The sequence below is a fragment of the Mytilus galloprovincialis genome, chromosome 3, assembly GCF_965363235.1.
Source record: "Mytilus galloprovincialis chromosome 3, xbMytGall1.hap1.1, whole genome shotgun sequence".
Taxonomy (NCBI): Eukaryota; Metazoa; Mollusca; class Bivalvia; order Mytilida; family Mytilidae; genus Mytilus; species Mytilus galloprovincialis.
The window spans coordinates 5,730,286-5,744,235 of record NC_134840.1 but is presented as its reverse complement, the minus strand read 5'-3'; the positions used below and the strand labels follow the sequence as shown (position 1 = coordinate 5,744,235).

General features: G+C 34.1%; 1 protein-coding gene across 1 annotated transcript in view; it reads right to left on the bottom strand.

Annotated features, from left to right (window-relative positions):
- Nucleotides 1-13,950, bottom strand: part of LOC143067032 (uncharacterized) — an 89,525-nt gene that overhangs the window by 25,564 nt on the left and 50,011 nt on the right. The window contains exons 68-79 of the mRNA XM_076239969.1: nucleotides 8,356-8,472; nucleotides 6,909-7,025; nucleotides 6,282-6,395; nucleotides 5,771-5,884; nucleotides 4,955-5,068; nucleotides 4,040-4,153; nucleotides 3,733-3,849; nucleotides 3,133-3,246; nucleotides 2,574-2,689; nucleotides 2,210-2,280; nucleotides 1,398-1,692; nucleotides 194-264 (exon numbers count right to left, since the gene is read on the bottom strand). Of these exons, the coding sequence (XP_076096084.1) occupies nucleotides 194-264; nucleotides 1,398-1,692; nucleotides 2,210-2,280; nucleotides 2,574-2,689; nucleotides 3,133-3,246; nucleotides 3,733-3,849; nucleotides 4,040-4,153; nucleotides 4,955-5,068; nucleotides 5,771-5,884; nucleotides 6,282-6,395; nucleotides 6,909-7,025; nucleotides 8,356-8,472 (1,474 nt within the window). The remainder of the gene's footprint in view (nucleotides 1-193; nucleotides 265-1,397; nucleotides 1,693-2,209; nucleotides 2,281-2,573; nucleotides 2,690-3,132; nucleotides 3,247-3,732; nucleotides 3,850-4,039; nucleotides 4,154-4,954; nucleotides 5,069-5,770; nucleotides 5,885-6,281; nucleotides 6,396-6,908; nucleotides 7,026-8,355; nucleotides 8,473-13,950) is intronic.

Below are 13,950 nucleotides of genomic sequence, written 5' to 3'. Positions count from 1 at the left end.
ATACAAAAACTAGAGATTTGGAATTTATAATTACATGAAAATCATTTTAACAACAATTTCCTTTAATTTTTTTATCCTAAAAGATTTTAACATGGAATTTGGATGAGGTTTAATTTCAAAAATGCATATTTTTGGTATGGAAATTTTATTCATTTTATTCATCCCTCGAAATGTAAAATAAATATAAACAAACCCAAATGCTGTGACTCTACATCCAGTGTAACCTGGAAACTGGCCTTTGAATTGCTGCATGAGTCGATCAATCTGAAAAATATCAGAAAAGATGTTAACTATAAAAGCATTGTAAAAAAGACATACTATTCAAGGCTCCATAATAAAGATCATACAAAATGAGTCATATTGAATAGCTTTGAAGTTGCTTCATGTTTCAAATTTACAAGGAAGTAAAAACAGTCACAAAGGTTCTGATAAGTTACTGTGTATTCTTTAAAGTATAACATATTCATTTATTGTATTATAAAGTATAACATTGTCAAACAGAAGCTGATACCATGCTACATGACCTGAACATATTTTGCACACAGCCCCTCCCTTGTTGTCCCATCTCTAAATTCAAATTCAAATTCAAATTCAAAGTTTTATTTAGAGTTGATATTCAATAAACTACATAAACACAAGCTCTAGCGAGTTTTTCTAATCGACCACTCTATTGACAAGCTGATAATTAAAATTATTTTATCATTTGGCATGTCAAAGCAGGATATTTTCATGTTAGTCATAAATGTCCAAATTAATTTAAGGCCCTCTAAAACACATAACTTTTTTTTAAAATGCTTCAATAAACCATCTTATCGTCCTTCCCTATGCCTATATCACCCTGCTCTGTCGCTCCGTAATTCTTGTATCAAGACTTCAAAATGAGACCAGGCATTATCAGCGACGTCACAATGTGAGAGGAGAAGTTATCAGTGACGTCACAATGCGAGAGTAGAAGTTATCAAGCTTGCTTTCGTCAAGCGTAAAACTGTCTTAGGGAGAAAGAAAAGACCAGTAATAGAACGATAAAAAGATAATCGGGTTTACTACGTGTAGATATAATAAAATATCAGCCGCTCAATAATAAATATAATAGCGCGAATATATAATATTATAATAAATATAATAAAATATCAGCCGCTCGTTCTCTGCGCTCACTCGCTAAAAAGGTTCACATTGTGGCTTGCGGCTGATATTTTAAGATGGCCTTACAAAGTAAACAAATGATCTACAAGTTATAATCCACCTGGTTGGCCACCTATTTCTATGTGAGTTATAATCCACCTGGTTGGCCACCTATTTCTATGTGAGTTATAATCCACCTGGTTGGCCACCTATTTCTATGTGAGTTATAATCCACCTGGTTGGCCACCTATTTCTATGTGATTAATACTACTTACATCAGCACAAATAGCTTGTGAGTAGGACTTGAAATAAAATGAGTTTGGATTCAATAAATCATTCATCCAAGTCAAGTTTAATGCCTGTAGGTCAAGTTGTGCTCTAGTTGTCTCATAGTCCATAAGGTAAATCAACATGTTTCCTATTCTTATAGCTTTGGAATTGCCCCATATTTGTTGAGGAAGTTCACTAAACAGGGTGTCCTTGAGTGTTTGCGATAGTCCTTGATTCTGGTCTCCTGTGAAAACGGCCTCCCAGTTTACACTACCAACGTTCCCAGTCTGAACATCTCGTCTAAAAATATAACAAATCAGTAGAATATTGATGTGTGATTGATAATACCATGTTTTACATTCTTTAAAATAAAATTAATGTCTAAAATTTAAACAAATTTTAATTTCTAAAAAATAATCTAAATAAGTATAATCTTAAAAATGACTTGTCTATTCAATGCAAGATGTAAATTTAAGTAACTGTAAATGCAGAAATTTTTGTGAGGTTTTTAAAAATAATGTGACTAATGAAAATGAGTAAGTATCGCAATATTAAGAAATTGCATTCTTATATCTGATACATACATCTGTATGAAGATTTTCCTGACATTGCAATTATTAATCTCGCATTTTGCCTATTTAAAAAAAATCGCAATAACAAATGCATGCAATCATTTCTGAATTAACAGTATTTCTTTAACTTTATCCTACTAATAATTAAGCATTTCCCATATATATGGGAAGGATATACTGTATGTTTCTTAAATGACTGATGCAAAGACTATATGTGATACAATAAGTATATGAGGTTTACTTACATGAACTCAGTTACTTTGCACTCTTTGAAATTAGGGAACAAACTGGGATATTGACGAATAATTCTGTTAACCTAAAAAAAACAAAGAAACTTTGCACCTGATTTTTGAATCACGTTTTAAGATGGAGCAATTTTAAACACTGTACAGTAATTTGGTTGGAAGTTCCTTGTGTTCTGATATTCTCAAACTTTTAGAGTTTATCTTACTAAATATAAGCAACATTAACTGTTTGGTATCTCTTTCTTTATGATTCTATAACCTAGCATAGTGAGATGTACATCTATACTTAATTGAATATTTTAATGTAATTTTCTCTCAGAATATACAATAAAACAATCTGAAATGATCTATTAATCTTTCTTACATCTTCACAGAAAGCTCCAGCTTGCATGATATACTCTGAACTTCTGTTGTTCATCAGTTGTGGGGTCCATGACGTATTTAAAACTTTGAAGTTGTATTGGAAACCTGTCAATATATCTGAAAAAGAATTCAACACTGTTTCAAAAAGGACTGAAATAAAATAAACTTGTAAATTGTAAATCTTTGATTTGTTTAAAACTTTGCCATGTGTTTTCAAATTGTAATTAATAAACAAGAAATAAAAAAAATATTGTTTTAAATGATGTATTTGATTATTAGTGTAAATATGGTGAATGTTTGCTATTGATTCAGGCTCTGCATTATAAATAATTACAAGTAAACATTATCTAATTAGAAAATGCCTGTACCAAATCAGGAATCCATTCATTTGATGTGTTTTAGCTATTGATTTTGCCATTTAGTTAGGGACTTTCCGTTTAGAATATTCCTCGGAGTTCAGTATTTTTGAGAATTTACTTCTTTCTAATAAGATACACTGTACACTCATAAAGATTCTTACAGCTATAATCATTCCTTTATAAACATCCCTCAATACTTACTGATTTCACAGTTAGGTCCAGTGTAGTCTGGTGGACATATACACTGGTATGATCCTAAGTTGTTTACACAAGTACCTCCATTCAAGCAGGGGTTGTTAAAACATTCATTTATATCTACAAATATTAATAAATATCTTAGTTGAAATTACAACATAATGGAGAAACCTATCAATTTTTTTTCTCTTTTGTTTATTGAAACCTCATTAGAATACCAAATACATTAAGAGGAGTATAACTCAATAACGATTCTCTGAAAGTTTCGAATGAAAAGAGTCACTAGTTCTAAGGAATTTAAGACACCACAAACTGCTGATTAATAATACTTTTCTATTCTTCACTGTGCAGGAGGTCTGAGGAGTTTTAGATACAAAGTGCAAACTAGAAATCACACTGTTTCCCAGCTTCACTATGTCCTAGGTATACTGTAAGTACAGTGTAACCTGACTAATCCCACATCTGAGTGTTCCAACATCCTGCTTTAACTGACAAATTTTCATGGTCCCAAAATATGCCTATCTTTGCAGGAAAAACCTGAGTATTCAAACACTTTGCTTAATCCGACATTTTTTTCTGTTCCCCCAGTGTGGATAAGAATCTTACCTATATCACAGTTTGGACCAGTCCATCCTGCTGGACAAGAACATGTGTATGACCCAAGTGTGTTGGTACACTGAGCTCCGTTCTGACATGGACTGAACCTTATACATTCATCTATATCTGAAAATCAAAAGAAAATGTCAAAGAAAATGGCAAGAATTATCGTCTACATATTCTTAAACTAATTCTGACAAGTAACGTATTTAATGAACTAATTTCTATTCATTTTTACAAATGTTATATTATGATCTTTCTAAGTTAGAACTCTCATCGTTAATATAATGACAAACGATCCTTCAAACTAACTTACCAACTGTGCACTCTGGACCTTCCCAGCCTGGAGCACAGATACATGAAAAGGATCCTACATTATCAAAACAGGTTCCACCATTATTACAAGGGAAGCTTAAACATTCATTCACATCTGGAAAAAAGTGAAAAAAAGGAATATCTATATACAAACATAAATGAAATGTATTTCAATTTATGAATTAAAACTATTCATTAAATAAATTAAATAGAGAGGCTCCAAGGAGTCCAAAATGGCTCATTTGGGACCTAGATATAGGAAATATGACAGCTAAGTTGTGTTTACAATGTCCCATACCTATTTTTATTTTCAAAATTTAGCCAATATAACCCTATGAATACTTATTGCATTCACACCTGGTTCCAATTAAGCCTAGAAGACAGATACATTTATAATCAGTATTGAACAACTACCAACAAACCAGCTGTGTAACATCAATGCAAAAAACTCTACAGTGGCAACCACTAGCCGAGAGGAAGGCCAAAGTTCTGCAAAGTAGTAATGATGTACAGAATAGTAATGGCCTCGTAGTAATACCAACGCTAGAGCTACATACTACATCAGACGTAGCTAGAGGACACACAACACCATTTCATGTACCGTATGCCAGAACTTCAACATGCAGGCATTACTTCTTTCCAGACAGCATACGGATATAGCCTTTCACAACCTTTGGTGGACAGTACCTCACTAAATGCTTTCAAGCAGGGGGTACTGAGCTGCAGTATCCCATAATCCCACCATCGGACTGTTTTTGACTTGCACATGTAAATATTTTCTTGCACTTTTGTTGTCACAACTAGCATGGGCAATAGTGCGATAATACTTAACTAGAGGACTGCAATGTATTGGAAGAAGGAGAAGTTGACATCTGTACCATCTAAAGGTCTGACCTATAACCCAATGTTTACTTACTTCCTTCACATCTGGTTCCAGTATAGCCTTTAGGACAGATACATCTGTATGATCCTTCCAAATTCTCACACGTTCCTCCATTGAAACATGGGTTAGATACACACTCATCAGTATCTACAATACAGTGAATACACACAATATCAAAACAACATATAACTATCATAGGTGTACGTTTTTGCATGTATGAAGTAAAATATAAACAAATGTAATTTGAAAATATGAAATTCAATCATACTTAATGTAAAGCAGACATGAGACCTTTGTGAACAAAGATTTACGCTGATATGAATAATCAATTCAAATTAATGTTTAATTACATATTCTCTTCTAAACATCAAGTCTACCTTGTGCAAGTTTGTTCTTGGTTAAAAGAGAAGATTTGTTTACCCTAAAAATGGCACATTTCTCTCAGTAATTCATTTCCCTGTGTGATCAATCTTCACATCTACCTGTGTGAACAATCTTCACATCTACCACACTCTAGGGAAATAAATGTATGGCATACATTAAACCCAGCATTACTTGAACTGATTTGATTTGATTGATTTCCTGTGTTTTAAATCCACTTTTAAGCACCACATCAGGCTATTCCGTGGAGGTCAGATTTTATTGATGGAGGAAGCCAGAGTGCGCAGAGAAAACCACTGACCATAGATAGGAAAACTGACAATCCTAGTCAATAAAGATTAATGTCAAGTGCATCCATATGAGTGGGGTTCAAACTCAAAACATCAGTGTTGATTGGTTAGTGAATACAGTAGTTACTACTTAGACCAATCAGCCACTGCCGCCCCTTACTTGAACTGTATAACATACCATTTTTACAGTTGAGGCCTCCTCTTCCAGGTGGACACTGACAAACATAGGATCCAATAGTATCTATACAGGTACCTCCAAACAAACAGGGGTTAGCAAGGCATTCGTTGATGTCTGAAATGTCAAAATAATTGTTACAAGCATGTGGTCCAATTTATATCACATATCTTCAGTTTCATGTTCTATTCAAAATGCTTACCAAACATATATTTTTACTGTAAATAATAAAGAAAACTTTGCTGAGGTCTTAACATGTTTTACAAGATCTTTATCGAGAATGACATAACTTAAATTTAACTTATGGATAAAATGTATTGTCTGATAATACCAATTTCATGTTTATTTAAATAAAGAAAGGAACCAATATAGATTGATAGTTTGATTAATGTCAACTGCCAAATATTGCAATGCTTATTCTAGCTAGAAATGTAAAATTGATTGATTGATTACTGTTTACACCATAGTCCAGTTTGACATATTCAGAACAATTGAAATGTAAGACAAAACATACTTATTCCACAGTTAGGTCCTGTGAACCCTGGAGGGCATTGACATTGGTATGACCCTGGTGTATTGGTACAGATAGCCAGATTCAGACATGGCGTCTGTAAACACTCATCAATATCTAAAATAAATAAACATTAAATATCATAAAACGGTGTTTATATGGTCATGTGTCATTCCACAATCATAAGCAAATATATATTATACTTAAAAACATTTAGGCTGGATGAAATTTTAAATACAGATGATTTTATTGAAATTTTTCTTATAAATTTGTTATAAGCAGGAGGCTAGTGCTATAAGAAAAGGAAATTATGTTGAACAAATGTATAGATGGTTTCTCAAAACAGGCAATCTGTGTAAAGCAAAGTTTGTAGTGATGATGCTTTCCAAACATTTACAATATGCAATCTATGCTCCAAGTCTTCACAAATTAAAAACAACTGATCTATGTTTAAGGAACTGGTTGACCTTGACACATGGTTACATCTTTTTTTTATTGTTGAAATTCATATTGACAGAGCTTCGGTTCTCAAAGTTATTTGATTGTAAACATTTGTTCCTGCAATAGACCTTTCAGGAAAAGTTTCATCAATATTTGTAAGTCTAACATCACAGTCTAAGATATACTTACCGATTGAACAGGTAGGGCCTGTCCATCCGGGAGCACATTGACACTGGTAGGATCCCTGTGTGTTCATACAGAAACCACCATTCAAACAAATATTGGTATCTATACACTCATTTATATCTAAAGAAACAAAAACAATCAATATATCTCATAAACTTACACAAATCAAAATAAAAAAAATTTCATTTTATATAATGCTTTAACCTTTCCAAAAACCATGATATCCTTGCCATATGAACACAAGAGTGCACACGCTGAAATGTCTCGCCTTCTATACTAATCATTGATATTATGTTGATAGTCCTAAGTATAAAGCTAAGCTTTAATACAACTGTCACATAAACTTAACATTAACCAAGTCCAAGATAACTAAACAAAGACCAATGAACCTTGAAAATGAGGTCAAGGTCAGACGAACCATGCCAGGCAGACATGTACAGCTAACAATGCTTCTATACAACATATATAGTTGACCTATTACTTATAGTTTAAGAAAAATAGACCAAAACACAAAAACTTAACACTGTGCAATGAACCGTGAAAATGAGGTCACGGTCAAATAAAACCTGTGCGACTCACATAAAGATCATAAAATATTTCCATACACCAAATATAGATGACCTATGGCATATAGTATTAGATAAAAAGACCAAAACTCAAAAACTTAACTTCAACCACTGAACCATGAAAATGAGGTCAAGGTCACATGACATCTGCCCGCTAGATAGGTACACCTTACAATCATTCCATACAACAAATATAGTAGACCTATTGCATATAGTATGAGAAAAACAGACCAAAACACAAAAATTTAACTATAACCACTGAACCATGAAAATGAGGTCAAGGTCAGATGACACCTGCCAGTTGGACATGTACACCTTACAGTCCTTCCATACACCGAATATACTAGCCCTATTGCTTGTAGTATCTGAGATATGGACTTGACCACCAAAACTTAACCTTGTTCACTGATCCATGAAATGAGGTCGAGGTCAAGTGAAAACTGTCTGACAGACATGAGGACCTTTCAAGGTACGCACATATCAAATATAGTTATCCTATTACTTATAATAAGAGAGAATTTAACATTACAAAAAATCTGAACTTTTTTTTCAAGTGGTCACTGAACCATGAAAATGAGGTCAAGGACATTGGACATGTGACTGACGGAAAGTTCGTAACATGAGGCATCTATACACAAAGTATGAAGCATCAAGGTCTTCCACCTTCTAAAATATAAAGCTTTTAAGAAGTAAGCTAACACCGCCGCCGCCGCCGCCACTGCCGCCGCCGCCGGATCACTATCCCTATGTCGAGCTTTCTGCAACAAAAGTTGCAGGCTCGACAAAAAAAGGACAAAATAAAACAATATTATTAAAATATCAACCAAATAAAACAAAGGAATGGTTAATATCTTTCTAAAAAATATTTGTCTTGCAATCCTTACCCAGTTGACACTTTTGACCTGTCCATCCCGGTGCACATAGACATTCGTATAGCCCTGGTGTATTACTACAAGTAGCTCCATTTAGACAAGGGTTGGCAATCAAACATTCATCAATATCTACAAAGATATGTTATACATATATATCATATACTTAGACTAAATAACATATGATTTTTACTGTATAATAATAACATTAAATTAACGTAAACATCATATTTTTGGAATTGGTGCTTAGCGGGCTGATATGAAAAGTTTATCACATGCTTCGATTGTTATCACATGCCTTTCCGTAACGTTATCGCATGGCATTACGGTGATACTCGGCAAATTCCGGAAAATAAACCTCAATGCTACGTTTTCAGTGAAAAACATTACAAGGTAGTGTACAAAACAATTATTTGGATACTGGAAAGTATATGTGAAAAATAATGAAAGACAAAAAACAAATCAAAAATATATAAATAAATGCATTTTTTTAAAGTTTCAAACATAATTTGGAAAGTTACTTAAACTAGAGGCTCTAAAGAGCCTGTGTCGCTCACCTTGGTCTATGTGCATATTAAACAAAGGACACAAATGGATTCATGACAAAATTGTATTTTGGTGATGGTGATGTGTTTGAAGTTCTTACTTTACTGAACGATTTTGCTTCTTACAATTATATCTATAATGAACTTTGCCCATTAGTAACAGAGAACTATATTTGGTAAAAATTTACATAAATTTACCAAATTAATGAAAATTGTTAAAAATTGACTATAAAGGGCAATAACTCCTTAAGGGGTCAATTGACCATTTAAGTCATGTTGACTTATTTGTAGATCTTACTTTGCTGAACATTATTGCTGTTTACAGTTTATCGCTATCTATAATAGTATTCAAGATAACCAAAAACGCCAAAATTTCTTTAAAAATTACCAATTGGAGGGCAGCAACCCAACAACCAGTTGTCCAATTCATCTGAAAAATTCAGGGCAGATAGATATTGACTTGATTAACAATTTAACTTCTTGTCAGATTTGCTCTAGATGCTTTGGTTTCATAGTTATAAGCCAAAAACTGCATTTTACCCCTTTGTTCTATTTTTAGCCGTGGTGGCCATCTTGGTTGGTTGACCAGGTCACGCCACACATTTTTTAAACTAGATACCCCAAAGATGATTGTGGCCAAGTTTGGATTAATTTGGCCCAGTAGTTTCAGAGGAGAAGATTTTTCTAAAAGATTACTTTAATTAACGAAAAATGGTTAAAAATTGACTATAAAGGGCAATTACTCCTAAACGGGTCATCTGACCATTTTGGTCATGTTGACTTATTTGTAGATCTTACTTTACTGAACATTATTGCTGTTTACAGTTTATCTCTATCTATAATAATATTCAAGATAATAACCAAAAACAGCAAAATTTCCTCAAAATTACCAATTCAGGGGCAGCAACTCAACAACCGATTGACCGATTCATCTGAAAATTTTAGGGCAGATAGATCTTGACCTGATAAACATTTTTATCCCATGTCAGATTTCCTCAAAATGCTTTGGTTTTTGAGTTATAAGCCAAAAACTGCATTTTACCCCTATGTTCTATTTTTAGCCGTGGCGGCCATCTTGGTTGGTTGACCAAGTCACGCCACACATTTTTTAAACTAGATACCCCAAAGATGATTGTGGCCAAGTTTGGATTAATTTGGCCCAGTAGTTTCAGAGGAGAAGATTTTTGTAAAAGATTTCTTTAATTAACGAAAAATGGTTAAAAATTGACTATAAAGGGCAATAACTCCTAAACGGGTCAACTGACCATTTTGGTCATGTTGACTTATTTGTAGATCTTACTTTACTGAACATTATTGCTGTTTACAGTTTATCTCTATCTATAATAATATTCAAGATAATAACCAAAAACAGCAAAATTTCCTCAAAATTACCAATTCAGGGGCAGCAACTCAACAACCGATTGACCGATTCATCTGAAAATTTCAGGGCAGATAGATCTTGACCTGATAAACTTTTTTATTCCATGTCAGATTTCCTCAAAATGCTTTGGTTTTCGAGTTATAAGCCAAAAACTGCATTTTACCCCTTTGTTCTATTTTTAGCCGTGGCGGCCATCTTGGTTGGTTGACCAGGTCACGCCACACATTTTTTAAACTAGATACCCCAAAGATGATTGTGGCCAAGTTTGGATTAATTTGGCCCAGTAGTTTCAGAGGAGAAGATTTTTGTAAAAGATTACTTTAATTTACGAAAAATGGTTAAAAATTGACTATAAAGGGCAATAACTCCTAAACGGGTCAACTGACCATTTTGGTCATGTTGACTTATTTGTAGATCTTACTTTGCTGAACATTATTGCTGGTTACAGTTTATCTCTATCTATAATAATATTCAAGATAATAACCAAAAACAGCAAAATTTCCTCAAAATTACCAATTCAGGGGCAGCAACCCAACAACCGATTGACCAATTCATCTGAAAATTTCAGGGCAGATAGATCTTGACCTGATAAACATTTTTATTCCTGTCAGATTTCCTCAAAATGCTTTGGTTTTCGAGTTATAAGCCAAAAACTGCATTTTACCCCTTTGTTCTATTTTTAGCCGTGGCGGCCATCTTGGTTGGTTGACCAGGTCACGCCACACATTTTTTAAACTAGATACCCCAAAGATGATTGTGGCCAAGTCTGGATTAATTTGGCCCAGTAGTTTCAGAGGAGAAGATTTTTGTAAAAGATTACTTTAATTAACGAAAAATGGTTAAAAATTGACTATAAAGGGCAATAACTCCTAAACGGGTCAACTGACCATTTTGGTCATGTTGACTTATTTGTAGATCTTACTTTACTGAACATTATTGCTGTTTACAGTTTATCTCTATCTATAATAATATTCAAGATAATAACCAAAAACAGCAAAATTTCCTCAAAATTACCAATTCAGGGGCAGCAACCCAACAACCGATTGACCGATTCATCTGAAAATTTCAGGGCAGATAGATCTTGACCTGATAAACATTTTTACCCCAGTCAGATTTGCTCTAAATGCTTTGGTTTTTGAGTTATAGGCCAAAAACTGCATTTTACCCCTATGTTCTATTTTTAGCCGTGGCGGCCATCTTGGTTGGTTGACCGGGTCACGCCACACATTTTTTAAACTAGATACCCCAATGATGATTGTGGCCAAGTTTGGATTAATTTGGCCCAGTAGTTTCAGAGGAGAAGATTTTTCTAAAAGATTACTTTAATTAACGAAAAATGGTTAAAAATTGACTATAAAGGGCAATAACTCCTAAACGGGTCAACTGACCATTTTGGTCATGTTGACTTATTTGTAGATCTTACTTTACTGAACATTATTGCTGTTTACAGTTTATCTCTATCTATAATAATATTCAAGATAATAACCAAAAACAGCAAAATTTCCTCAAAATTACCAATTCAGGGGCAGCAACTCAACAACCGATTGACCGATTCATCTGAAAATTTCAGGGCAGATAGATCTTGACCTGATAAACTTTTTTATTCCATGTCAGATTTCCTCAAAATGCTTTGGTTTTCGAGTTATAAGCCAAAAACTGCATTTTACCCCTTTGTTCTATTTTTAGCCGTGGCGGCCATCTTGGTTGGTTGACCAGGTCACGCCACACATTTTTTAAACTAGATACCCCAAAGATGATTGTGGCCAAGTTTGGATTAATTTGGCCCAGTAGTTTCAGAGGAGAAGATTTTTGTAAAAGATTACTTTAATTTACGAAAAATGGTTAAAAATTGACTATAAAGGGCAATAACTCCTAAACGGGTCAACTGACCATTTTGGTCATGTTGACTTATTTGTAGATCTTACTTTGCTGAACATTATTGCTGGTTACAGTTTATCTCTATCTATAATAATATTCAAGATAATAACCAAAAACAGCAAAATTTCCTCAAAATTACCAATTCAGGGGCAGCAACCCAACAACCGATTGACCAATTCATCTGAAAATTTCAGGGCAGATAGATCTTGACCTGATAAACATTTTTATTCCTGTCAGATTTCCTCAAAATGCTTTGGTTTTCGAGTTATAAGCCAAAAACTGCATTTTACCCCTTTGTTCTATTTTTAGCCGTGGCGGCCATCTTGGTTGGTTGACCAGGTCACGCCACACATTTTTTAAACTAGATACCCCAAAGATGATTGTGGCCAAGTCTGGATTAATTTGGCCCAGTAGTTTCAGAGGAGAAGATTTTTGTAAAAGATTACTTTAATTAACGAAAAATGGTTAAAAATTGACTATAAAGGGCAATAACTCCTAAACGGGTCAACTGACCATTTTGGTCATGTTGACTTATTTGTAGATCTTACTTTACTGAACATTATTGCTGTTTACAGTTTATCTCTATCTATAATAATATTCAAGATAATAACCAAAAACAGCAAAATTTCCTCAAAATTACCAATTCAGGGGCAGCAACCCAACAACCGATTGACCGATTCATCTGAAAATTTCAGGGCAGATAGATCTTGACCTGATAAACATTTTTACCCCCATGTCAGATTTGCTCTAAATGCTTTGGTTTTTGAGTTATAGGCCAAAAACTGCATTTTACCCCTATGTTCTATTTTTAGCCGTGGCGGCCATCTTGGTTGGTTGACCGGGTCACGCCACACATTTTTTAAACTAGATACCCCAATGATGATTGTGGCCAAGTTTGGTTTGATTTGGCCCAGTAGTTTCAGAGGAGAAGATTTTTGTAAAAGTTAACGACGACGGACGACGACGACGGACGACGGACGACGGACGACGGACGACGGACGACGACGACGGACGCCGGACGCAAAGTGATGGGAATAGCTCACTTGGCCCTTCGGGCCAGGTGAGCTAAAAAAGTTAACTTTTCCAATCAGTGTTCATTATGAATATTGTTGAATTATTCTTTTTGTCGATTCATCCATATTAAAATATTTTTCTTCTTTGTTGAAGCATATGATAGAAAGATTTCATATCGAATGTACTAAATCTGGGGTCCGAAGTCCGTGAACTTTTCAATCTTTGAACTTCGATTTTGGAATCATGTAAAAGGATCAATATATGAATCTGTTATTTTTCTCCATTGTTGAAGCATATGATAAAAAGATCATGACATGTCATTTTTCATATCGCATGTATTATCAGCCCTAGGTTCAATATAAGCCCAAGAGCCGCATATATATCTAATAGACTAACAGTATTGATAAAGATAACCTGATATAGAAAAACAATACAATCAGACTTAACTAATGAAAGAAAAATTTGAATATCTTGAAACTTATCTCGAAAACAAATTATAACATATAACTTAACTTCCAATTGTGTGTAAATTTAAATTACCCACTGTACAGTTAGTTCCTTGCCAGCCTAGAGGACATTGACATCTATAACTTACCCACTGTACAGTTAGTTTCTTGCCAGCCTAGAGGACATTGACATCTATGACTTACCCACTGTACAGTTAGTTCCTCGCCAGCCTAGAGGACATTGACATCTATGACTTACCCACTGTACAGTTAGTTCCTCGCCAGCCTAGAGGACATTGACATCTATGACTTACCCACTGTACAGTTAGTTCCTCTCCAGCCTAGA